Source organism: Phocoena sinus, chromosome 5 (genome assembly GCF_008692025.1).
Source record: "Phocoena sinus isolate mPhoSin1 chromosome 5, mPhoSin1.pri, whole genome shotgun sequence".
NCBI classification, from domain to species: domain Eukaryota; kingdom Metazoa; phylum Chordata; class Mammalia; order Artiodactyla; family Phocoenidae; genus Phocoena; species Phocoena sinus.
The window spans coordinates 22,079,217-22,106,091 of record NC_045767.1 but is presented as its reverse complement, the minus strand read 5'-3'; the positions used below and the strand labels follow the sequence as shown (position 1 = coordinate 22,106,091).

The 26,875-nt window shown below is 40.1% G+C and overlaps 1 protein-coding gene and 1 long non-coding RNA gene across 2 annotated transcripts in view; one reads left to right on the top strand and one right to left on the bottom strand.

Moving 5' to 3' along the window:
• Positions 1-1,141: 1,141 nt before the first annotated feature.
• On the bottom strand, positions 1,142-4,334 carry C5H4orf3 (chromosome 5 C4orf3 homolog). The gene has a single exon (XM_032633210.1). It carries the CDS (start codon positions 4,317-4,319, stop codon positions 3,990-3,992), a length of 330 nt encoding a protein of 109 aa, XP_032489101.1. The 5' UTR covers positions 4,320-4,334; the 3' UTR covers positions 1,142-3,989.
• Positions 4,335-4,391: 57 nt separating this feature from the next.
• Positions 4,392-26,875, top strand: part of LOC116754517 — a 76,078-nt gene continuing 53,594 nt past the window's right edge. The window contains exons 1-2 of the long non-coding RNA XR_004350062.1: positions 4,392-4,583; positions 7,511-7,621. This is a non-coding gene — a long non-coding RNA (uncharacterized LOC116754517). The remainder of the gene's footprint in view (positions 4,584-7,510; positions 7,622-26,875) is intronic.

Here is a 26,875-nt window from a genome sequence, read left to right as displayed (position 1 = left end):
GCTTCCTTTCACCTCTGAATTATATATTTTATGGGAAATGTAAGTCAATTTAAAGTTTAGGGGTGAACTTGGAATATCACTGATCAAAATATTTATCACAGGAGACTCCTAAGAGTTCAACCCCCTCAAGGCCTAAAGGAGCGTTCCCACAGGAGTTGGCAAACTTTCTTTAAAAACCCAGATAGTAAATAATTTAGGCGTTGTGGACCATAGGATCTGTTACTCAACTCTGCCACTGTAGTGTGAAAACAGCTGTAAGGTAACATTTACATAACAGTATGCAAATGAATGGGCATGGCCGTGTTCCAGTAAAACTTTGTAAGCATTGAAACTTGGATTTCACATCATTTTCACATCATGAAATAGTCTTGACTTTTTTTAATCATTTTAAGATGTTAAAAATCATTCTTGGCTCACAGGCCTTTAAAGAGAGGCAATACTTTGCTGGAGTATTAAAGTAAGTTACAGACATTATAATAAACATGTTTTGGCCTCAAACATTAGTGTAGTTTGATGACCCTTTTCCTAGAGCATAATTACCTCTACGTTAAATGCCCTTACTAAATATTCTGTAGTCTCTGAATGTATTCCCATTACATTTAGGGACTAGGTATATGGAGCACTTCACATCCTAAAATTTTCAGGTTAACATAACTCTAAAGACTTCCTCACAATTGCTCATTGGCCAGTTGATTTCAAACGGTTATTAAAACAATCATTTCACTTATATGAAATTTACAAAGGAATTTATCAGACTAAAGTCACATTGATGTAAATACTTTTGATGTCTCTATTTTTAATCACAGCAAGTTCGCCAATTCTTCTTGGTGTCCCATTTACCCAGTTAAAAGCCTTCAAGTATACTATGTTACCCTGAGATGGCACAGTTCAGTGGTAGGCACAATTTCATCTGTAGGAAATATTCAAACCTCATACTGCCACCATTTTGGATACCATTTACAGTCATGTCACAATACTACGATCTTTCTTCTTAGTAGTATCTTCCCTGTATTAGAAATTTTCAGAATATTCAATAGTTGTGGTAGAAGGCTGATTCTAGGCTCAGAAAGGTAGTATGGATTATAAATCTTTGTGTGTGACCTAACACACAAGTAATTTGTTAAAATGAAATCAGACCCAATTTACCTGTATAATCAACATTTATTGGACAAAATTACTAGCAAGTAGCACAAAACAATTCATACAATCTGTTTGGTACCCTCAATGAAATCCCAGTTCTGTTTCTCTAGATGCTTCAACCTTGCCTAAAAAGTTCTCCTCAGGCAGGTTTGTTAGGTTCTCTGAAGGCGTAATTGTTAAACTTATAGTCAGCATTAGGCTAAAAGCCTCCAAAATCAATCCCAGATTTCACACTAACCCTAAATGCCATTCTGAAGAACAGAGGATGTAGAGTTTACCAGATCTATACCCTGCTTCTAAGGGACGGGAAAAATATTTAGGCAATTCCAATATATAAAATGTCACCAATTTCAAGGACAAGAGCCCATTTCTAACATCTGTTATATAATAGGAATAGCTTCTGAAGGGCTTATAGTAGCTGCTTTGGGAATGTGACCTTTTTGACTAAATACTAGCTGATCACTCCTGGGAAATAAATTCTTGTTAACATACTTAGATAAAAAAGAATGTAAGCTCCATAAAGGCAAGGATTTTTGTCTGTTTCGTTCAGTGTTGTACCTGGCCCACAGTAAGTGCTCAAACATTTGCTCAAAGAGTAAATATGGTGACTTTGCTGGAGTATTAAAGTAAGTTACAGACATTATAATAAACATGTTTTGGCCACAAACATTCTTAATGCAACCACAATAAAAATTAGGTTTGAAACACACAGTCCTACTTTACAGAGTTCAAGAGCTTAAAAGTGAGGGGAAGCATCCAGGTAAGACCCCATGCACTCTAGCCTTCCATTACTGGATATTATATACTTTCTCTAAGATTGTACCAACCTAGCAACCATAACAGAGGTCCACTTAATCTAAAAATTAAACTGGCACTTACAGCAAATATATTGTGGACCTGCATTTTCTGTATAGCTTTTAACTCCTTTTTTCAAAATTCTTCCCTTGCTTTTGGATAATTTATTATTTCACCATATTATCTGCATCATACTAAACCTTGGCCAACCCTTAAAATGTTAAAGGAAAAACAATCTATTTCCTAATGAGTATAATAAATCTTCATGTATAAATACCTTTTATGTTCAGCCCCTGTAAAGCCACCAAATAATCTGTAAAAAGTTTTAAAATGTGAATCAGAGCCGAGTTTTAAGAACTTAGCTATGAATGGCTGAGATCATTACCCATTTAATATAGTTCCCGCAAAGAATAACAGAATGTGTAAAATGAAATGAAGGTCCCTTAGAGTCTGAAATTCTTCTGGTGCACAATCCTGTCTTCTTTGTTCTAGAAGTTTGTAGTCATTTTCAGGATCCACTCCAGGAGCCAAAATTCTTAATTTAGGTATCAGGCAAACCATTCTGTAAAAACCAAATAATTGTCAACAATGTTTCCTTTTTCTTTCCCTTTAAATACTTTATGCCAACTTTTGAAAACTTTGATTGTCTTAGTCATTTGCCTATTCCTAAATGATTTTCATATTGATATGAGCAAAAAAAGGCCTGACTATTCTTTATAAGTCTTCCATTTTCTATCCAGAGCTGAAAATTCAGATCATTAAAAAAAACAAAAACAAACAAAAAAACACTGCATTTGAAGTATCACTCTACCAAATACCAGGAGGAGTGGGTGGAAAGATTCTCCTTTACAAATGACAGAGGATTTTACAGAAACACCCATCTTCCATTGGTCCCACTGTGAACCCTCGGCCACACCACTCAAGAAATCCAAGGAATCACAGACAATGGGGCCTCACCAACAGTGAGTTTATGCCCAAATTTTTGCCAAAATTGGGGGCTGGGGGTGAGAGAAGAAGACATAATGACCGCAAATTCAATAAGCATGATGGCTGAGAGAAATTAACTTACAGTGCATAAAGGATTAGCTCCGAAGTCCAAAGGAGCTGTTTAATGACTAAATGAGCTGCATCGCTTTTCCTCCTTCAGCGCACTGCTCCTCTCCTGAACTTGTCCCTTGTATCATCTCAGTCCTGTATCCTCCTTCTTGTTCTGCTCCCCCAAGCCCCTTCTCTAAGTCCCCTTCCTTTATCCTCTGCCAAAACTGTCTTCTCAGAGGGGGTGGCAATGAAAATGGAGAGCATGGATTTTCCAAATGGAATCTAGAGAGTTTTGTGACTCATCAGTTGGTGTTTTGGAGTGTGCGGGTGTGTATATAGAGCAAAGCGGGAAATCAGAAAACGAGACCCAGGCTTCCGGGAGGTGAAGTGAGTGAATAAAGTTAACATTTACTGAAATGGGGACACTGAAAAGTAAGGTCATCTGAGTACGAAGTCAGGAGTCCAGTTCTGGACCCATGTGAGATAACCGTGCACGGCCTGCTCACGGTCAAACCGTCGCACAGTAACAGTGGCTTTAGTGGAGCGCTAACTGCTGCCAGGCAATACGCAAATAAATCGCTTTTAGATAAGTTGGCGATTTATCTAAAACACCACGCCACACCACACCCCTATGACCTGGTTACTATAGCTCCCAAATGGTAAATGTGAATATAAAGCTCCAAAAAGCCAAATAACGTCTCCAGTTTCTTCGTGGTAGTGCAGGAACTCAAACCCAGCCGGTTTCCTCCCAACATAGAACAAAAAAATTATGAAGCCAAGTTTCCTCTACACCTCATCTGAACACCCTCAACTGAGGTGCCAAGGAAGGACATTTTCACTCTGGTCTTCGTTCCACTCCCGCGCCTACCCTATCCTAGCACTCGCCAGCTGGATGATGGTGGACAGGCCGTAACTTTCCGTAATGCAATTTCCTCGCCTCTGCCGCACCCACCTCCCCAAACTGGGGTAGATGGTCTCTTAAGCCCCTTACCATTTCAACGCTGCGTTAAGAGTACTCACCAGGGCAAAAAATACACGAAGAAAAACAACACCACGTCTAAGAGGACGAAGAGCCAGAGATCCAACCAGTAGGAATGTTTTGGTAACCGGTCTGCCCCGGACTGAGGCCGCACTTCGTGGTTCTGCTGCGGCCTCTCGGCTTCACCCAAGCCTCGCCGCTCCCGGGGACCATCCCGACCATCTTCGGCCGCCAAGCCCACCTCCATCTTGCAGCAGTCGCCGCGCCACAATCTGAGTAGTCGGAAATCCTCAGCTCCCGCTCTTCCGCGTTCACCTCGCCGGAAAAGTGGACGAAATCCGACCACCCCCCATCCCCCACAACGCATGCGCTGTTCCCCGCCCCGGAAATGGGCCCTGTACCCGCCCCGGAAGTGGGTCCTGTGCCCTCCCCTCCCAGCGCGCAGGCGCCGCCCGTCGGTCCGCTACCTCCGTGACTGCGGACGGACAGCGGCGTCTCCACCTGGAGGCGGGCGAAGCTGTCCGCCCGTTCCGCCCTGCAGCGTCCAGGTGGGAAGCCGGTTATTCAGGTTTCGCTAGAAGAAATTCTCTCTGGCCGGACCGGAAGTCACTTCACGTCCCATTCCTGACAGGTGATTGATTCCACCTTGGAAGTGACCATGGTCGCCTCTCCTTATCCCTGTATTCCTTTTGGGTCCTTATGCCAAGGTTTTAAAAGAGCCTCCTCTAATGGGTTTTGTACTGTCCCTGACATGTTACACTTATTTGATTAAATTCTGTAAACAGCTCTAATGAGGTTGACATCGTGTGAGCGTAAGTTTCTAAAGGGGCCTGAGAGCAAAACGTGAGAATTTTGTATGTATCTCAAAGGAGTGAATTTAAGAATAATCCAAGGGTTTGGGAGTGTGATCCCCCATGACATTAGAATGTTAGCAGAAAGAAAATGATTTACCATTGTAGGCAAGGGAAAATTCTCCTCTACTCTCTTTGGGTCTCCAGCTGGGCATAAGAATTAAATTGACAAAACAGGTTAACAGGAGAAAAGCATAGAAGTGGTTTTTAGGGTTTTTTTTTTTTTACATGTACATGGGAACCTTCACAAGAGAATGAAGACCTGAGGAAGTGACCAGCGCAGAAAGCTTTTCTACCTTTTAGAAAAAGAAACAAGTAAGACAAAGAGGTTTGGTTAGGGGTAGTAAATTGTGGAGAAATGACTAGGAAGATAAGGGTTAGTTTAACAAGGTTTGTTTGTATGGATTTTTTGGTCCAATTTCCCATCTCTGGTGATAAAAATATTTTTCTTCCTCCTGATGTAGGGAGGGCATCTTTTACATGGGAATTTTATCTCCTTCAGGAAGAAAAAGGAAGGTCAGAGTGCCCTTCTAGCACCAGCTGTTTCTCAAATGCCTTTAACTGAAAATATTCAATATGCCAAAGTGACATATTTTGGGGTGATATGCTCTGAACTCCTTCATTCCCCTGTCTGAAACTTCCCTAGAAGTTTCACATAAACTCTGAGTTAGTGGCTGTGGAGAGAAGAATTGGGTTAGCAGCAGAGTGGCAAGGGATCTGCAAAGGGAGAGAAGAACATAGATTAGAATGAGGATGAATAAACAGAAAATAACACATCTAAGCACACTTCCCCATATCCCATTAAATCAGTCTCCCATCCCTGGGAATAGGTCAGTCCAATAGAATGGCTGAGCCTCGTTTATCTGATGGAGGGTGTTTATCTTGTCTTCAAAAGGTGCAGATTAGACACTATTTGTCCCAGGTGATTTACATAGAAGCAGCATGCTTCATCAGTGATGGCACAAGCTCCTCTTTCTTGGGCTGTCAGTGTGTCCAGGGCAAGAAGATTTTCAAGTCCAGCAGAGGCTACTAACTTTTGACTGAAAGGCTTCTGACATTTGCATACCAATATTAAACTCTTGTTCTGTTACTATGGAAAGATTTAGAACTGCCTTTTCCAACTCATAAGTTCCAAAGCCTAAGAAAAAGGATCTTAGTACTGAAAAGAACTTAGACTTGTGTATACAAGCCAGTTTTCTATAATATCTGGTCTAGTGTGTTTATGTGGCGCTAGTTTATGAACAAAGAAGCCAAAGGGGTTTTTTTTGTTGCTGTTTTTTTTTGCAGTACGGGGGCCTCTCACTGTGGGATGAGAGGACGTGGGATCCTCCCAGACCAGGGCACGAACCCGTGTCCCCTGCATCGGCAGGCGGACTCCCAACCACTGCGCCACCAGGGAAGCCCCTCCAGTCAGCCTTTTAATAAATGGCTAAAGAAAGGGAGGGCTTTGTTACAAGGAAGCACTTTTTTTTCTTTTCATCTGGGACTAGGGAGATGCAATAGGGGAGAAAATAGGTAGAAGGAAGTTTCTTGATCTGTGATCATGGGAAAAACTGTCTACTTCATGATTTTGTCTGCTTCTGGGACCTGGAAATTGGTCCTGGAAATCCTTAGTTTAAGGTCACCTTAGGAATGGTCTTCCAGTTGTCCTGGGAGTGCTGCTGATCTGGGTCAAAGCTGGCAGCGCTCGCGTGAATCCAGGAGGATTTTTCCTTTATTTTGATGGCAGTGTAAGTGTTCAGCAGTTTGTAAGGGCCTTCCCAGCAAGATGACAATGCATGCTTTCTTCTAAAAACCTTGATGTATACCCAATCTCCTGGTCAAAGGGGATAGCAAGTCAGTGCATTCCATGCCCTTTTTACTGTCGATAATATCCCCCAAGTATACTAGTTAGTTCCTGTATATGGCTAGTCATAGTATCATATTGTTCACTTAAGTCCCTATAGTGTTCACTCAATCCAGAAATGGGAGGTTTAGAGACACCAGTAGGCACAGAGTGACCAAACACTATTTCAAAAGGGGTTAATCCACACCTTCTATTTGGAGTATTCTGGATTTTTATAAGGGCCAGAGGTAGTGCTTCTGGCCATTAAGTCCAGTTTCTTGATAGACTTTTCCTAAAGTCCTTTTGCCTCTCCCGCTGCAGAGCACAGGCTCCAGACGCGTAGGCCCAGCGGCCACGGCTCACGGGCCCAGCCACTCCGCGGCATGTGGGATCTTCCCGGGCTGGGGCACGAACCCACGTCCCTTGCATCGGCAGGTGGACTCTCAACCACTGCGCCACCAGGGAAGCCACTAAAGTCCTTTTGATGTCTAGATTTTTATGTTCTATTTGCCCTGAGGACTGGGGACGGTACAGGGCATGAAATTTTAATGAGTACCCCAAAGTTTTTGCAAGCACATAGTTTATTTCTGTTATAAAATGAGTTCCTTGGTCTGACTCAATCCATAAAGGAATACCAAAATGAGAAATAATCTAGTTAATTAATTTATTCACTGCTATGTGGTGTTGTCATGTCTAGTCAGATAGCATTTAGTCCATCTACTAGTATACAGACAGTAAACCACTGGGATTAGCCTAGAGCTGGAGGTAAAACTGTGAAATCCATTTGGAGTCCTGCAAGGGACAGTGTGGTAGAGAACATTTCCTTGCCCACAATTCTGATATCAAGGATGGATGTCACTAACTAGACACTGCTCACTCCAGGGCTGCTGCTGGTGACAGATCCTGGGACCTCTAACATAAGCCGGCAGAAGATGAGAATTCGACCAGTTAGTCTCCCAGATTTCTGCCTGTAGTATCCAATAAACGAGAATGGTAAGAGTCTCTTCTTGTCTTTTTCTCTTTCTGAATTTAGATTAACAGGAGAAAACATTTGTGTGAACTGTTTGGGGGGGTTATAGTGACTCTGGTGTCTTCTGTTATGAATACTCTTGTTTTCTATTTTTAATGGCTGTAGAGAAAGAAAAGCTTAAAAAACAATCTCCCTAGACCCCAGTACCCTCAGAGGGTATATTTTTACCCCTCTGAGGGACAGTACCCCACCAAATGACAGGGTCAACTGATCCTCAGCTGCACCCCAGAGCTCACCATTAAACTTACAGTAGAGAATCAGAAACTGGTTTTCTTAATTGACACTGGTGCAACTTTACCGTCAATTCAGAGGATTTATCTCTGTCACCCCTGATTCTATTCAAGCTGTCGAATTCTCTGGGTAATCTATTTCACTGTCCACATCTCAGGCCACCTCAATATCCTTAGGACTTCCATTTCTCTTATTTCTTTTCCATCATTACTACTTTACATACCTATGATAGTTTTCTTTGAGAGTTGTACAGTCATCAAAACTAATTGCTATTTGTTGCAGCTTCTCTCTTCTTTTTTTTTTTTTTTTTTTTGGTATGCGGGCCTCTCACTGTCGTGGCTTCTCCCGTTGTGGAGCACACGCGCAGGCTCAGCAGCCATGGCTCTCGGGCCCAGCTGCTCCGTGGCATGTGGGATCCTCCTGGACCGGGGCACAAACCCGTGTCCCCCGCATCGGCAGGCGGACTCTCAACCACTGCGCCACCAGGGAATCCCGCAGCTTCTCTTTTCTCTTCATCTTGACCTTTAGCAGCTCCCACTATTAATGTTTCCACCCCACTCAGCCAACCTGGTGCCCAGCAAACACCCGTTGCTCCAGCCAGATTGATTTCTTCTTCTTCCTCATGGAAACTCTTCTCCTTTTGGCCTTTAGGCTTTGGCACATGTTGTCTTCATTAAACTGAAATGCTTCCCCACCTATCCTAATCCTTCCCATCCTTTTTCAGTTCAAATTGCCAACTTCAGAAAGTTTCCCTCGCTACAGTTCACGTTGATCTCTCCATTCTCAGTATTTTTAACACACCAATTGCAAAAAAGTTCACATTTAACTCATCTCCAACTACTTCATATGTCATGCTTTCTTCTTAGGGTGAGAGTTATCTTCTGAAAATTATGCAGTGAGTATTTGTTCCCATAGTTTTTTGCCTTTCTTCTGCATCAATTACCCTCTACATTCTGTAACAGCTACCTGTTGATGAGGTGTCTACTGGTCATTTTTCAAAACTTTACCTTCAGCTCAAAAAACATTGAAATTTTCTTGACATAGGTTGGTACATTGGCTTGCTTTGTAGCAAAATTTTATGTAAATTATCTCCCCTATCAGAGTATTAAATATTCTTCGGGATATTTTACCTATCCTATATCTTTACCATCTTTGCAGCCTCTATAGTCTCTCAAACTGTACCTTGAAAGTGGAAGAAATTAAATATTTATTCAGTTATGTTTCTTGTATTCTGCAGCCACTAATACAATCTTAATTATCTCTTTTGTAACACAGTAGTATAATGATACCACTGAGATCTACCACTACTGATCTACCACTGTCAGTGAGGATACTTTCTGAGATTTTTCTCAAGTACCAGTAATGGATATACACTAATCCATTCCCCCATTTTGGATTTCATGTCTTTTATTTCAGTGAATACTCCTTGAATGCCTACTGTGTGTCAGGCACTATCTGAGGAGCCATAGGAGATACAGATGCAGTAGTCATCCAATTCTTTAGAAGTACTGGCTGAGGACATCTCACAGATACGGGATATTCAAACACTCTGTCCCAGAGCCCTGGGGTTCTGCATCATGGTTGGGATGTTAGGAAGGCTAAGCAGGATTGGCTGTGAATAAACTGCCTACCCTCTTCCCCCTACCTACTCGCACACATATAGACTTCAACCTTAAGAGCTCAGTTTTATTTTATATTTTGGGGTTTCATAAAAGATTTTATTTCTAAATAAAAAGGGCATTCTGCTGCATTTTGAAGTTTAAAAACAACTTCAATATGGTCAAGCTTAATTGGTAGTCATAGAGGACAAAGATGTTAAAACCCACAGCCTTGAAGTCTCATTATGCTAACCAATAGAGCAATCAACCTTTGTTTTATTGAAAGGTGTTGGAGGGATGGTCATTGAGGGTGCAGATTGAAAGGTTAGTCAATACATGACATGTCTTCTCTCATAAAGTCATGTAATAGGCTTCCAAGAGTAGACATGACAATATTGACATAGGTGTGAGCTAGAATAACAGTGTTAAGCAAACGGAGGCCCAGGTGATAACTGCTATATATAAAATATTAACCTGAATTACACTTGTTTTATAAGTGTGAGAAATGTCAACATGTTAACAGCAGTTAACTCTGGGAGATGGAATGACAGAACATTTTATTCTTTGTGCTTTTTCACAAAGTTGGGAAGATGGGAAGAAAGTTTTTTGAAATAAGTTAGGAAACAAGCAAGAGATAAGTCTAGGTCAAAATGATTACTTAAATATTTCTAACATCAGATCGCAGGCACTAGGCACATAAGTATCAGGGGATTATAATGATTTATAACAGTGTTTTTCAAACTGTGTTTCATGGAGCTCCATGTTTCCTCAGGGAGAACTCGAAAGAGACCAACATGAAATGGAGGAATAGATGCAGGGAATGAGGCTTCAAGCCTCTACTGGAGAAACTCAGCTTTTATGTTCATATCTATAAATATGCCCTGTTAGAAAACAGATTTATTTTTTTCTGCTCTGATGAGAACTCTGTCAAAAAATCACCTTGGGAGACCCATGTTCAGAATGGTAGAGTAGGCAGCTCCACACCTCTGTCCCTCCACGAAACATTGAAAATAAGCAGAAACAACCTGAAATAAGTTTGCCAGAACTCTGGAAACAGTCAAAGGTTTACAGAAACCAAGCAAATCCTAGTCAAAATATGTGAAGACATGGATAGAACTGAGGGAGAAATAGATCTACCATAATAATTGAAAATTTCAATACTCCACTTTCAGTAATGGGCAAAACATCTGATCTAGACAGAAGATCAATAAGAAAATAGAGGACTTTCAGATAAAGACAAATACTGTATGATATCACTTACATGTGGAATCTGAAAACTAAACTAGTGAATATAACAAAAAAGAAACAGACTCACAGATATAGAGAACAAACTAGTGGTTACCAGTGGGAAAAGGGAAGCAGGGAGGGACAATATGGTGGCTAGGGGAGTAAGAGGTACAAACTACTATGTATAAAATAAATAGGCTACAAGGATATATTGCACAGCACAGGGAAATAGCCAATATTTTATAATAACTATAAATGGAATATACCTTTAAAAACTTTGAATCACTATGTTGTACACCTGAAACTTATATTATGAATCAGCTATACCTCAATTTAAAAAAAAGGAAAAGAAAATAGAGAACTTGAAGGACATTATAAAGCAATGAGATGTAACAGACACATATAGAATACCCCACACAAAAACTGCAGAGTGCACCACATCAGTTGGTAACCCAGGCAGACTAAAATAGAGAGTGTATTGATTTTAGAAACTGGGAAGAATAAATTCATTCCTCAAGGGAGGATTTGTGTTTCTTTCTGCCATGGGTATGAGGACATTACAGACCTGAGTCCAGTTTAAATGAGTCCAGAAATGAAGAATTTTAGTGTATGATATTCCTTACCACGTAAACAGTATAAATTTTGATCCTAAATCCATGTCTGAACCTTCCAGTGGCTATAAATTCTCAGGAGAGCTTTTCTCCCCTCCTCTTCTAGACAGTTTTCTTTCCTGCTTACCTCTGTGAAGGGTTATTTATTCACTTGTTTCTAGTGAACTCTCTTCCCTGTGAATGGCTTTTCCTGAGCATGGCTTTTATGCTAGATGGAGCTCTCTGCTCTTGGAAGATGTACAGTTCTGGGCAGCCTGGGTATAAAGGTTCTCCCAGGGCACCCAACTGCTTCAGTTCTCACTTCTTTCCCTATATTCATACTACTGCTTTCCTGGAAGCCTCTTGCATTCATTTAAAAATTGTTTCTAGTATTTCATCTAGCAATTTTTCAATGAATTTAGAGAATTATGAATGAATTTCTCTTTTATTTTTTCAAGTAGCATTTAAATACAGTTGGAAAATGGTACAGATATTTGTGGGAGAGATCTTTGTCTTTTCTATTGCTCATGTTGGGTGTGAATTGGTGTACCACTCAAAATGACGCCATCAATGCTCAGAATTGATGAATTCTGAATAGCACACATTAGAATCATTGTTCATATGAGGCCTGTGAAAACCCAATACTCACTTTCCCACTAAGGGATTTTGTTAACCCCTCTGGTGTTAAGCCACCCTTTGGGGCTTGGTTTTTTCCTCATCTCTATGATGTATTGGTTTATCTAGTATATCTTCTCAAGCAATATGGGTTACAGAGGTTGTACGACATCTTGATCTCTATGATCCCCAAGTGTGGCCTGGAGCAGCATGAACTCTTTGCCAATCACTGTTAGTCCCTAGCAGTCTCATCTTTTTATCCCAGTGCCAGACAGTCATAATTTTCCATGTGCACTATTGTTGTGAAAAAGGTTAAGAAGCGTGGTCTAGATGATCCTCTAACAGTCCTTCTGTCTCTAAAACTCTTGATTTAAAAAATTAACTATTAATTTTCCTTTTCCTCTCTGGGCACTTGTTTAGTGAATGAGTATATTGTATGCAAGAGAAAATGGGGATAGGTTTTACACAGAGTTGCTTTGAACTGAAATCTTTAAAAGGAGTTGCATGTCTTTGTGAATGAGGAAAATCTCAAGCATTTTGTGCTAAGTGACCTATTTAGAGCCAGTAATTCCATTCTAGGATTTGAATGAGCCAAGGCCCTTGATGGCTTCTTGGGCACATATCATATTTTCTTATAACTAGTTTCATTGTGCTGCTTCATCTCCTCACTTTTGTATGAGTACAATATAATAGAAGCAGCTTATGTGGCCTCATGTCCTTTCCTCTTTTTTTTTTTTTAATACTTAATAGTTGTATGCCTTTGTTTCACTTTGTTTTCGATCCTTCTGTTTCTCTGGTATTTTGAACACTTTGAAATAAGAGTCTGATTTCATTTCCTAAGGACTCATACCCATAAAACCTATCAAAAACAATGATTGGTTTTGTTTATATCTGAAAGCATGGACCCCAACATACTCTACTTCTGTTTCTAGCGCGATTCTGAGTCATGCTTTAAAAAGAACGTTTAGCACTTAGCAACCCAGAGTTCAGTCTGGCACCTAGCAACCCAGAGTTCGGTCTGGCCCTGAAGTCACATTGTTTGGTTTGGGATGTAGCGTGTTTTTAAAAGAATGTATTCCTGTCTCCACTCCAGACCTACCAAATCTGAACCTCCATGAGTGCATAAGGGGAGGTGAGGGAATGCAGTTTTACAAAACTGTACTTTTAGCTCTGGGGAATACTTCTTTGGAAACAGCTGAGAGAGCAAGTTATTTGGCTAAAAAAAAATGGAGGTAGGGTTGAAGAAGACTTCACAGAAGAGGTTTTTTTTTTTAAAAAAAATTATCTTTGAAGGATGAATCAAATATTTGCCTGATGAGGAAGACTAGGGAAGGATGTTTTAGACAGAAGTAGCATGAGTCGAGGTACAAGAGTGAGACTCCATGGCGAATCTTTCAGAACTGTGAATTGTCTAGTGTAACTAGACTAGATTGATGCCAATACAGGAAGTGGAAATAACAGAAGAAGAATCAAGAAAGTAGAGTAGGACTAAATTGTGAAAAGTCTGGATTGATAAGGAATTACATTTTATTTCATGGGAAATAAAAGTCATCAAAGGATTCATAAATATGACAATAATGTGGCAAGATTTTTATTTTATATTATAACCATGGCAGCAATGTGGAGGATGAATTCAAGGGAGAAGAAACTGGAGACAATGAGACCAATTGAAGATATAATTAGAGTAGCTCAGAAGAATGATTATAAGACAGTAGTTGGGGAAATAGAGGAAAAGGGCATACATTTAGAATCATTCATTTACTCAACAAATAGACTATTTTGTATGTGCTAGCTGTGAGCCCTGTGCTAGCTGTTAGGAAAAAATGAAACCAAACCATGAATGTTCTAGACAAATAAAAAATATATAACTTATGTTGTATGTGTATGAAAAAAAATAAATATTTTTAAAATAATGGTATCCTCTTTGTGGAAGAAATATAAATAATTTTACTCTTCTTTAGACATTATTGAATTTTCTAAAGTGTCTATAGTGTCAGTATATCACATTTAAATTTTTTTTCTAATTTTAAAGTGTATATATTGTTTTGCCTCCCAAAACCCTAGTGAAAAGACAGACATGTGAACAACCAATGTAACAATATGGTAGTTATAACAGTGATATGTTAAAAAAAATACTGAAAAGGCAAGCAGTAGTATCTAAACATGCCTTCAAGAGACAGGGAATCTTCATGAAGGAAGCAGCATTTCAAGTGAAGCTTGTACGGTTTGTGGGAATCCCAGAGAAGAGATACTCCAGACAAAGGAAACTCAAATTAATTGGAAAATTTATCTGAGTGGATAGGCAGATGTCAGATTCTGAAGTCTTGTACTCTTTGTGAAAGTGTTTAGAATTTATCTTATAGTCCATTATGAAAATGCAAGCAAAAAGAAGACGGAAGATGTTTACACCATGAAGGCCTTTCTGCAGCAGTACAGAAGTTAGATTGAGGTGATGTGGAGTGAAATAAGAAGCAAGCAGGAAAATCAGTAAAGAGACACTTGTGATAGTTTAGGTGATAATTAGCAAGGATTAGTGATTTGGTCAGATGGGTGGGGTGGTATCTGTGTGTATTTGCATGCATGTATATGTGTGTGCAACCCATATGTGTTTGGTGGGTAGATAGTCCAAGAGGCAGAAATTATCTAATTTCTGATGTCCATCAAATTACTTTTTTTCCTCAAATGAGGGGATAATGGTATTATTCACTGTAATAAATACATGATTAAGATACTGGTGAGTTATGGTGAGTTTAAAGTACATGTGGGATATTCAAGTGGAAAATTTTATTAGGCAGATGTATATATGAGCATAGGCCTCCTGAAAAAGATAAAGGTGAAAAAAACACAGTAAGATTTGGTGACTGCTTAGATGTAGTTGGAGGGGTTGGTTGTGAGGTATTCAAATATAGGAAAAAGAATGAGGAAAAGGTTGAAGAGATTGAAATACTGAGCTTGACCTTGAGCATTATAAATTATTTAATGACTCTATAGCAGAGTGATGAAAATGCGAACTCTCATGATGTTCTACACTACTTGAGTTAAAATGCCAACTTTAGGACTGGCTGAGTGTATCCGCATGAGCAAATTAGTTAACCTCTGTGAGGCTCAGGTTCCTCATCTGTAAAATAGAATTAATATTAGTCTTAGCCCATAGAGTTGTTGTGAGAATTAAATGAAATAGTTTAAGAAGGGCACTAGAAGTAATACCTGGAGCATAATTAGTGTTAGTTATTATTTGGATTATTTACGAAAAATGAAAGAATTTTGCTCTTAAATGATGAAGAACGTAGTTGTGTGAAACTCTTTTATGAAGAAAAAAATTCTTTGTTGCTTAGTTACCATAGAGTAGGTAACCTTTCTAGCTGTGTTTTTGGTCCATGAATCAAAATGATGCAAAACACTAGAGTTTTCAATAGAAAAAATAGCTGATATTCCAGCCAAGTTTTTGAAATTTAGTTCACAGTTGTCTGAAATATAAGAGAATAAGACAAAGAACAAATCTGTGATTGTTTATCAAGACGGGGCCCTGTTGTGTGCATCATGACCATGAGGCTCTCTTGCTCTTTTCCACACGCATGGTAGATTATTCTGGTTCTCCAAGACAGGTAGTTTGAAGACATGTTTCTCATTGCTTCCTTTTTCTTATAATAAAGCATTACAGACCCAGACAATAGCCACCAAAGGGAAGTCAAAGCCTGGAATATGACGTTTGGCCATGTCCTCTCATTTGCTATGAGTCATATTGGTTATATCCTTTTGTTTCTTTTTTTCTTTGTTTTTGTTTGTTTTTTACATCTTTATTGGAGTATAATTGCTTTACAATGGTGTGTTAGTTTCTGCTTTATAACAAACTGAATCAGTTATACATATACATATGTTCCCATATCTCTTCCCTCTTGGGTCTCCCTCCCTCCCACCCTCCCTATCCCACCCCTCCAGGCGGTCACAAAGCACTGAGCTGATCTCCCTGTGCTATGCGGCTGCTTCCCACTAGCTATCTATTTTATGTTTGGTAGTGTATATATGTCCATGCCACTCTCTCACTTTGTCCCAGCTTACCTTTCCCCTTCCCCGTATCCTCAAGTCCATTCTCTATTAGGTCTGTGTCATTATTCCCGTCTTGCCTCTAGGTTCTTCATGACCAAGAAGAAATTTTTTTTTGATTCCATATATATGTGTTAGCATACAGTAATTGTTTTTCTCTTTCTGACTTACTTCACTCTTTATGACAGATTCTAGGTCCATCCACCTCACTACAAATAACTCAATTTCATTTCTTTTTATGGCTGAGTAATATTCCATTGTAAATATGTGCCACATCATCTTTATCCACTCATCTGTTGATGGACACTTAGGTTGCTTCCATGTCCTGGCTATTGTAAATAGAGCTGCAATGAACATTTTGGTACTCTTTTTGAATTATGGTTTTCTCAGGGTATATGCCCAGTAGTGGGATTGCTGGGTCGTATGTTAGTTCTATTTTTAGTTTTTTAAGGAACCCCCATACTGTTCTCCATAGTGGCTGTATCAATTTACATTCCCACCAACAGTGCAGGAGGGTTCCCTTTTCTCCACACCCTCTCCAGCATTTATTGTTTGTAGATTTTTTTGATGATGGCCATTCTGACCGGTGTGAGATGATATGTCATTGTAGTTTTGATTTGCATTTCTCTAATGATTAATGATGTTGAGCATTCTTTCATGTGTTTGTTGGCATTCTGTATATCTTCTTTGGAGAAATGTCTATTATGTCTTCTGCCCATTTTTGGATTGGGTTGTTTGTTTTTTGGATATTGAGCTGCATGAGTAGCTTGTAAATTTTGGAGATTAATCCTTTGTCAGTTGCTTCATTTGCAAATATTTCCTCCCATTCTGAGGGTTGTCTTTTCATCTTGTTTATGGTTTCCTTTGCTGTGCAAAAGCTTTTAAGTTTCATTAGGTCCCATTTGTTTATTTTTATTTCCATTTCTCTAGGAGTTGGGTCAAAAAGGATCTTGCTGTGATTTATGTCATAGACTGTTCTGCCTGTGTTTTCTTCTAAGAGTTTGATAATGTCTGGCCTTACATTTAGGTCTTTAATCCATTTTGAGTTTATTTTTGTGTATGGTGTTAGGGAGTGTTCTAATTTCATTCTTTTACATGTAGCTGTCCAGTTTTCCCAGCTTTTTGAAGAGGCCGTCTTTTCTCCATTGTATATTTTTGCCTCCTTTATCAAAGATAAGGTGACCATATGTGTGTGGGTTTATCTCTGGGCTTTCTATCCTGTTCCATTGATCTATCTTTCTGTTTTTGTGCCAGTACCATACTGTCTTGATTACTGTAGCTTTGTAGTATAGTCTGAAGTCAGGGAGCCTGATTCCTCCAGCTCCATTTTTCTTTTTTAAGATTGCTTTCACTATTCGGTGTCTTTTGTGTTTCCATACAAATTGTGAAATTTTTTGTTCTAGTTCTGTGAAAAATGCCAGTGGTAGTTTGGTAGGGATTGCATTGACTCTGTAGATTGCTTTGTATAGTAGAGTCATTTTCACAATGTTGATTCTTCCAATCCAAGAACATGGTATATCTCTCCATCTATTTGTATCATCTTTAATTTCTTTCATCAATGTCTTATAATTTTCTGCATACAGGTTTTTTGTCTCTTTAGGTAGGTTTATTCCTAGATATTTTATTCTTTTTGTTGCAGTGGGAAATGGGAGTGTTTTCTTAATTTCACTTTCAGATTTTTCATCATTAGTGTATAGGAATGCAAGAGATTTCTGTGCATGAATTTTGTATACTGTTATTTTACCATATTCATTGATTAGCTCTAGTTGTTTTCTGTTAGCATCTTTAGGATTCTCTATGTATAGTATCATGTCACCTGCAAACAGTGACAGCTTTACTTCTTCTTTTCCAATTTGGATTCCTTTTATTTCTTTTTCTTCTCTGATTGCTGTGGCTAAAACTTCCAAAACTATGTTGAATAAGAGTGGTGAGAGTGGGCAACCTTGTCTTGTTCCTGATCTTAGTGGAAATGGTGTCAGTTTTTCACCATTGAGAATGATGTTGGCTGTGGGTTTGTCATATATGGCCTTTATGATGTTGAGGAATGTTCCCTCTATGCCTACTTTTTGGAGGGCTTTTATCATAAGTGGGTGCTGAATTTTGTCAAAAGCTTTCTCTGCATCTATTGAGATGATCATCTGGTTTTTCTCCTTCAATTTTTTAATATGGTGTATCACATTGATTGATTTGCATATATTGAAGAATCCTTGCATTCCTGGGTAAACCCCACTTGATGATGGTGTATGATCCTTTTAATGTTCTGTTGGATTCTGTTTGCTAGTATTTTGTTGAGGAGTTTTGCATCTATGTTCATCAGTGATATTGGCCTGTAGTTTTCTTTCTTTGTGACATCTTTGTGTGGTTTTGGTATCAGCGTGATGGTGGCCTCGTAGAATGAGTTTGGGAGTGTTCCTCCCTCTGCTATATTTTAGAAGAGTTTGACAAGGGTAGGTGTTAGCACTTCTCTAAATGTTTGATAGAATTCGCCTGTGAAGCCATCTGGTCCTGGGCTTTTGTTTGTTGGAAGATTTTTAATCACAGTTGCAATTTCAGTGCTTGTGATTGGTCTTTTCATAGTTTCTATTTCTTCCTGGTTCAGTCCTGGAAGGTTGTGCATTTGTAAGAATTTTTCCATTTCTTCCAGGTTGTCCATTTTATTGGCATATAGTTGCTTGTAGTAATCTCTCATGATGCTTTGTATTTCTGCAGTGTCAGTTTTTACTTCTCCTTTTTCATTTCTCATTCTGTTGATTTGAGTCTTCTCCCTTTTTTTCGTGATGAGTCTGTCTAATGGTTTAATCAGTTTTGTTTATCTTCTCAAAGAACCAGCTTTTAGTTTTATTGATCTTTGCTATCATTTCCTTCATTTCTTTTTCATTTATTTCTGATCTGATCTTTATGATTTCTTTCCTTCTGCTAACTTTGGGTTTTTTTTGTTCTTTCTCTAATTGCTTTAGATGTAAGGTTAGGTTGTTTATTTGACATGTTTCTTGTTTCTTAAGGTAGGATTGTATTGCTGTAAACTTCCCTCTTAGAACTGCTTTTGCTGCATCCCATAGGTTTTGGGTCATCGTGTTTTCATTGTCATTTGTTTCTAGGTATTTTTTGATTTCCTCTTTGACTTCTTCAGTGATCTCTTGGGTATTAAGTGTATTGTTTAACCTCCATGTGTTTGTATATTTTACAGATTTTTTCCTGTAATTGGTATCTAGTCTTATAGCATTGAGGTCAGAAAAGATACGTGATACGATTTCAGTTTTTACCATGGCTTGATTTGTGACCCAAGATATGATCTGTCCTGGAGAATGTTCCATGAGCACTTGAGGAGAAAGTGTATGCAGTTGTTTTTTCATGGAATGTTCTATAAATATCAATTAAGTCCATCTTGTTTAATGTATCATTGAAAGCTTATGTTTTCTAACTTATTTTCATTTTGGATGATCTTTCCATTGGTGTAGTGGGGTGTTAAAGTCCCCCACTATGATTGTGTTACTGTCGATTTCCCCTTTTATGGCTGTTAGTATTTGCCTATGTATTGAGGTGCTCTTGTGTTGGATGCATAAATATTTACAATTGTTATATCTTCTTGGATTGATCCCTTGATCATTATGTAGTGGCCTTCTTTGTCTCTTGTAATAGTCTTTGTTTTGAAGTCTATTTTGTCTGATATGAGAATTGCTACTCCAGCTTTCTTTTGATTTCCATTTGCATGGTATATCTTTTTCCATCCTCTCACTTTCAGTCTCTATTTGTCCCTAGGTCTGAGGTGAGTCTCTTGTAGACCACATAGATACGCGTCTTGTTTTTGTATCCATTCAGCCAGTGTGTGTCCTTTGGTTGGAGCATTTAATCCATTTACCTTTAAGGTATTTATCAGTATGTATGTTCCTATGACTATTTTCTTAATTGTTTTGGGTTTGTTATTGTAGGTCTTTTCCTTCTCTTGTGTTTCCTGACTAGAGAAGTAACTTTAGCATTTGTTGTAAAGCTGGTTTGGTGGTGCTGAATTCTCTTAGCTTTTGCTTGTCTGTAAAGGTTTTAATTTCTCCATCAAATCTGAATGAGATCCTTGCTGGGTAGAGTAATCTTGGTTTTAGGTTTTTCTCCTTCATCACTTTAAATATGTCCTGCCAGTCCCTTCTGGCTTGCAGAGTTTCTGCTGAAAGATCAGCTGTTAACCTTATGGGGATTCCCTTATGTGTTATTTGTTGTTTTTCCTTGCTGATTTTAATATTTTTTCTTTGTATTTAATTTTTGATAGTTTGTTTAATATGTGTCTTGGCGTGTTTCTCCTTGGATTTATCTGTATGGGACTCTCTGTGCTTCCTGGACTTTTTAAACTATTTCCTTTCCCATATTAGGGAAGTTTTCAGCTGTAATCTCTTCAAATATATTCTCAGTCCCTTTCTTTTTCTCCTCTTCTTCTGGGACCCCTATAATTCAAATGTTGGTGTGTTTAATGTTGTCCCAGAGGCCTCTGAGACTGTCGTCAATTCTGTTCATTCTTTTTCCTTTATTCTGCTCTGCAGTAGTTATTTCCACTATTTTATCTTCCAGGTCACTTATCTGTTCTTCTGCCTCAGTTATTCTGCTATTGATCCCTTCTAAAGAATTTTTTATTTCATTTATCGTGTTGTTCATCACTGTTTGTTTGCTCTTTAGTTCTTCTAGGTCCTTGTTAAATGTTTCTTGTATTTTCTCCATTCTATTTCCAAGATTTTGGATCATCTTTACTATCATTATTCTGAATTCTTTTTCAGAGAGACTGCCTATTTCTTCTTCATTTGTTAGGTCTGGTGGGTTTTTGCCTTGCTCCTTCATCTGCTGTGTGTTTCTCTGTCTTCTCATTTTGCTTAACTTACTGGGTTTGGGGTCTTCTTTTTGCAGGCTACAGGTTCGTAGTTCCTGTTGTTTTTGGTGTCTGTCGCCAGTGGCTAAAGTTGGTTCAGTGGGTTGTGTAGGCTTCCTGGTTGAGGGGACTAGGGCCTGTGTTCTGGTGGATGAGGCTGGATCTTGGCTTTCTGGTGGGCAGGTCCACGTCTGGTGGTGTGTTTTGGGGTGTCTGTGGCCTTATGATTTTAAGCAGCCTCTCTGCTAATGGATGGAGTTATGTTCCACTGGTTGTTTGGCATAGGGTGTCCACTGTAGCTTGCTGGTTGTTGAGTGGAGCTGGGTCTTGGCATTGAGATGGAGATCTCTGGGAGATTTTTGCCGTTTGATATTACGTGGAGCTGGGAGATCTCTTGTGGACCAGTGTCCTGAACTTGGCTCTCCCACCTTGGAGGCACAGCCCTGACGCCTGGCTGGAGCACCAAGAGCCTGTCATCCACACGGCTCTGAATAAAAGGGAGAAAAAAAAGAAGGAAAGAAAGAAGATAAAATAAAATGAAGTAAAATAAAATAAAATAGTTATTAAAATAAAAGATAATTATTGAAAAAAATTTTTAAGTAAAAGAAAAAAAGAATAGAGCATCCAAACCAAAAAACAAACGCACCAATGATTACAAGTGCTAAAAACCATACTAGAAAAAAAAGCAAACAGACAGAACCCTAGGACAAATGGTAAAAGCAAAGCTATACAGACAAAATCACACACAGAAGCATACACACACACACTCACAAAAAGAGAAAAAGGGAAAAAAATATATCATCGCTCCCAAAGTCCACCTCCTCAATTTTGGGATGATTCGTTGTCTATTCATGTATTCCACAGATGCAGGGTACATCAAGTTGATTGTGGAGATTTAATCCGCTGCTCCTGAGGCTGCTGGGAGAGATTTCTCTTTCTCTTCTTTGTTCGCACAGCTCCTGGGGTTCAGCTTTGGATTTGGCCCCGCCTCTGCTTGTAGGTCGCCTGAGGGCCTTTGTTCTTCGCTCAGACAGGAGGGGGTTAAAGGAGCAGCTGATTCGAGGGCTCTGGCTCACTCAGGCCTGGGGGAGGGAGGGGTACAGAGTGCTGGGCGAGCTGGCGGCAGCAGAGGCCAGCGTGACGTTGCAGTAGCCTGAGGCGCGCTGTGCGTTCTCCCGGGGAAGTTGTCCCTGGATCACGGGACCCTGGCAGTAGCGGGCTGCACAGGTTCCTGGGAGGGGAGGTGTGGATAGTGGCCTGTGCTGGCACACAGGCTTCTTGGTGGCGGCAGCAGCAGCGTTAGCGTCCATGCCCGTCTCTGGGGTCCGCGCTGATAGCCGTGGCTTGCGCCTGTCTCTGGAGTTCCTTTAAGCGGCACTCTTAATCCCCTCTCCTCGCGCACCAGGAAACAAAGAGGCAAGAAAAAGTCTCTTGCCTCTTCGGCAGCTCCAGACTTTTTCCCGGACTCCCTCCCAGCGAGCCATGGCGCATTAGCCCCTTTCAGGCTGTGTTCACGCAGCCAACCCCAGTCCTCTCCCTGGGGTCCGATCTGCGAAGCCCCCGCCCGCCCCGGTGGGTGAGCAGACAAGCCTCTCGGGCTGGTGAGTGTTGGTCGGCACTGATCCTCTGTGCGGGAGGCTCTCCGCTTTGCCCTCCTTATCCCTGTTTCTGCGCTCTCCTCCGCGGCTCCGCAGCTTACCCGCTCCGCCACCCGGCCCGCGAAGGGGCTTCCTAGTGTGTGGAAACCTCTCCTCCTTCACAGCTCACTCCCACTGGTGCAGGTCCCATCCCTATTCTTTTGTCTCTGTTTTTTCTTTTGCCCTACCCAGGTACATGGGGAGTTTCTTGCCTTTTGGGAGATCTGAGGTCTTCTGCCAGCATTCAGTAGGTGTTCTGTAGGAGTTGTTCCACATGTTGATGTATTTCTGATGTATTTGTGGGGAGGAAGGTGATCTCCACGTCTTACTCTTCTGCCATCTTGAAGCTTCGCCTATGAGTTGATTTTTATAAAGCATTTTGAACAATGTCTGGTACATTGTAAGCGTGGTACATGTTACCTTGTAGTGTTAGTGTGGAGCTGGGAGGTCTCTTGTGGACCAGTGTCCTGAACTTGGCTCTCCCACCTTGGAGGTGGCTCTCCCACCTTGGAGGCACAGCCCTGACGCCTGGCTGGAGCATCTAATTGTAGTGTGTTCGAATTAGTGCTATGTTTTGCGGATAAAACATATACTTACTTAGATTTTACGATTTTCTCTTTGAATTTGGAGCCAATTTGTATTCTGAAGATTTTGTAGACCCTGGGAAGTAGCCTTTTTATGTATGGTTACAGGTGAAAAAAGGATGAAAAGAATCTCAAATGTAAGTTAGGCCTCGTAGAATTCAGGAAAGGCTGTATAATCAGTCAACTTAGCAAAGTTAGGCCAATGGAAAATATAATTCAAGATAGTATGTGTTTCTGTGAGAGCCTACTTACTTCTTTGTAATGCTTATCACAATTGTTTTTACTTGTTTAATGTCAGTCTTCAAACTCTAGGTGCTGTGTTTCTGAGCTGGATTCAAATCTCCATGGGAACCAAATTGATTTGTTTACCTGTAAAAGTCATGTCATATGTGTCACCTGGTAGGTGCTTAATTCATATTTGTTTAAGAAATACGTACTTTTGGCCACTCAGGATCCAAGGAAGCTATAGTGAACAAGTTATATTTCTATTCATCAGAAGCAAGAATTCATTATCTCCATTTCTAAGAAGCTCTTATTTCACCCTCTTTTCTTATATCCAGTTTCTGTTTACTAGAACTCAACATGATCCCTTCTGCCTCATGGCCTCTGTTGTCTGCCTTTCCTTCTGTACCTTTCTACTTTTGCCCATTGTCTGGGAGGAAGAAATTTTCCTCTACCCAACTAGGTTCTTCTGGCTAGTCCAAGAATTAAATTGACATGAGACAGATTAGCAGGAGAAAATTAAACCAAAATTAAATAACATGTAGACATAGGAGAGACCCAGGAACATGGAGTAACTTGCCAAATTGGCCAAAAGCTCACCATAAATGCCATCGTCAGCTAGAGATAAAAGAGGATGTTGGGACTTCAGAGGGGAGGAAGGCAGTGCTCATGGAGATGAAAAAGCAAATGTTTGATAAACAAATGTTTGCTGGGCCCTGCAGAGAAAATGGGACATTGGGTGGACTCTGATCCCTAGGCCCCTTTTGGGTGGGCGCTGGTCTCTAGGCCCCTTTTGGGTGGGCTGTGGTCCCTAGTCCCCTTTTGGGTGGACTCTGGTCTCTAGGCCCCTTTTGGGTGGACTCTGATCCCTAGGCCCCTTTTGGGTGGACTCTGATCCCTAGGCCCCTTTTGGGTGGGCTCTGGTCCCTAGGCCCCTTTTGGGTGGACTCTGATCTCTAGACCACACTGAGTTTCCCCCACCACATCTAGCCCATATTCTTTGCAGATATTTCTGGTGATACCTCTATTCTGGGAATAAGCCCTTTATTTAAATACTTTAGGCAGCTAAGAGGGAAGTAAAAAGAAAGGCTTTCTGAGTCTTCTGTTTCTTAAAGATAATCAGCCTAAATTAATCATAATGCCAAAGAGATACATTTTGGAGTGGCAAATTTTGTTCCCATCATTGTAACCATCATTACTAGCTGATGACTTTTTCTGTGTATTGAAGTCAAATTCCCAAGAATCAGACCCTAACTGGTTTAGCTAATTAGAATTATTGGTCTTGAATAAAGTTCTCAGAGGCTGTTCTTAAGTATATAGATTGACTGCCCTTGGAGCAAGTGGCCTAATCTGTTATGGCCAAGGTAGTGTTGGTCTGGTTCAGAAAAAGGTTATCTGTGTATAGAAACAGCTGGGGCTGATTCCTTCAGTAGAGCTTCTGTATGTAAGTTCTCAGAACATAGGATGGGAAGGCTGGCTTGCTGAGTCTGAGACTGTCCAGCATGCCCCATTTATTTACTCCACTGCAATTATTAATGTTTACTATGTGTTAAAGGGATATAGTGGAGGGAGGGGTATAGATATAAGACTGTCCTGCCCTCACGGAACTCACAGACTAGAGGAGACAGGCAAGCAAACTGAAGGCAGAAAAATGGTATGATATTGGTGAGTACATTGTGCTATGGGAACACAGATGAATACTCAGTGGGGTCTGGGAGTGTGAAATAAGCCCCATCCTCACTCAGGTTTTTCTGCCCTAAGTATATGTTAAAGAGAGGAAGTTTAGTGTCAACATTTATGTCCTTTGATATCCTTGTTATCTTGATGTTTAAAAAATTACCTAAAGCAAAACAAGAAATGGCATTGAGTATATAATCGTTTACGTAAAGGACTTTTTCTTGTTTGTTTTTGAGTGGAGGGAGAGTATTATTCTTTGGCTCTCAGATATTTTCTACAGTCAGTGTAGTGAGTATATCAGAATTATTTGAAAAGAACCAGTTACACTACCTGTAATATGAGGGATGTGGACTTAAAACTGGGCAGAGATCCTGAGAGATCTTCCTCACCCTTATTTAGATTTCTGCTACTCTTCTCCCTTCACAGTGGTCCTAACCACTAATGACTGGTTGAGTATTTAAGTTCCCTCTTTTCTTCCTGGTAATCTAGATATTGTAGAAGAGGGGACTTCTGGTAACCCTTTATTCTAGTGGAATTCTCAGTGGGGATGCTTATGGATGAGAGAAGCCCCCTGGAAAACTGTTCTTTATCTGTGACTATTAGTTTGCCCCATGCCCCTAACTTCCTTCATCTTCTATCACAGCCTTGCTTACTCTTCTTTTCCAGTCAATTCTCCAATAATGTCTGTTCAAGCCAGTAGCCTGAATGTTGGTCATTGGGCCTGAACATCCGTGCATATTAGCACTTCATATTGTTCCAAAGAGGTGAAGTGACTTGCCCAAAGCTCTTCATAGCATTTCATATTGAATGAAAGCATAACCCTACCCCTAAATGACCATCCAGTTTTGAAGATGATGCTATTCTAGATATTCTGATTCAGACCCAGGATGAACCTGACAATTTGAATCTATTTGATGAAGTTCTTAATGACCTAAATATCTCTACCAATGGCATTCATCATTGAATACTTGATACCTGGCACATAGTACTTTTTAGAAGTTATTTTTTGAACAAATGAAAGCAGCCTTAGGGAACTGTTAAGGAAAACAGAAAAGGAGTCTTTGATTATTTTGGAAGTTGGAACTGAGGAAGCATTTAATAATTATTTCAAACTGTACAATATAGTATGTCAAACCTTTCTGGAACCCTCTAGATACTGAAATGCAAAGACCTTGCATTGGAAATCTTTGAAAGAATTCATATCATTAACCAGTAGATGGCAGTCTTATGCTATAGTTAATACCTGGATTTTCTTCAATAAATACATACTAGGCGATCGGTTGGTTGAATTTGTGGTTGCAGGACTGCAGATACGGAGGGCCAACTGTAAAGTAATACTTGGATTTTCGACTGGGGAGCGGGTGGCGCCTCTAACCCCTACTTTTGTTCAAGGGTCAACTGTACTTTGACATGTTCATCCATCATCATCCTTCCCTCCTGATCCCCACAAAACCTCCTCCCACTTCAGTTCTATCCCAGACAACTATCTTACCCATCTAGTCACCTCTCTTCAGGTGCCCAGGGATGTCTTACTGCTAGTGTCTAATTAATCACAGGAAAATATCTTTTATACTTACTTATTGATAGTCATCTCCTAGGAACGGGACTGGCTACATAATTTGCAGGTCTTCCTGTTCAAAATTTATTGAGAATTTTGAGACACTAGCAGCAGAGCATTAAATTAAGCACACAGCCCTTCTGAGCCTAGACAGGTCACATACCCATGAAGCAAGCCAGGCTTCAGAATTTAGAAGATACCTCCTTCTCCCCACCCCACCCTCTGTCATTGCAACACCTCCCTGTGATACATACCCGAGGGGCTACTTAAAGGAGGAGTCACTGACTGTTATTCAGATACAGAATCTCAGCACTGGATCTTAGCACTAGAGATCATCTGGTCCAGTTAACTCATTTTAAAGATGATTGAACTAAATTCCAAAGAG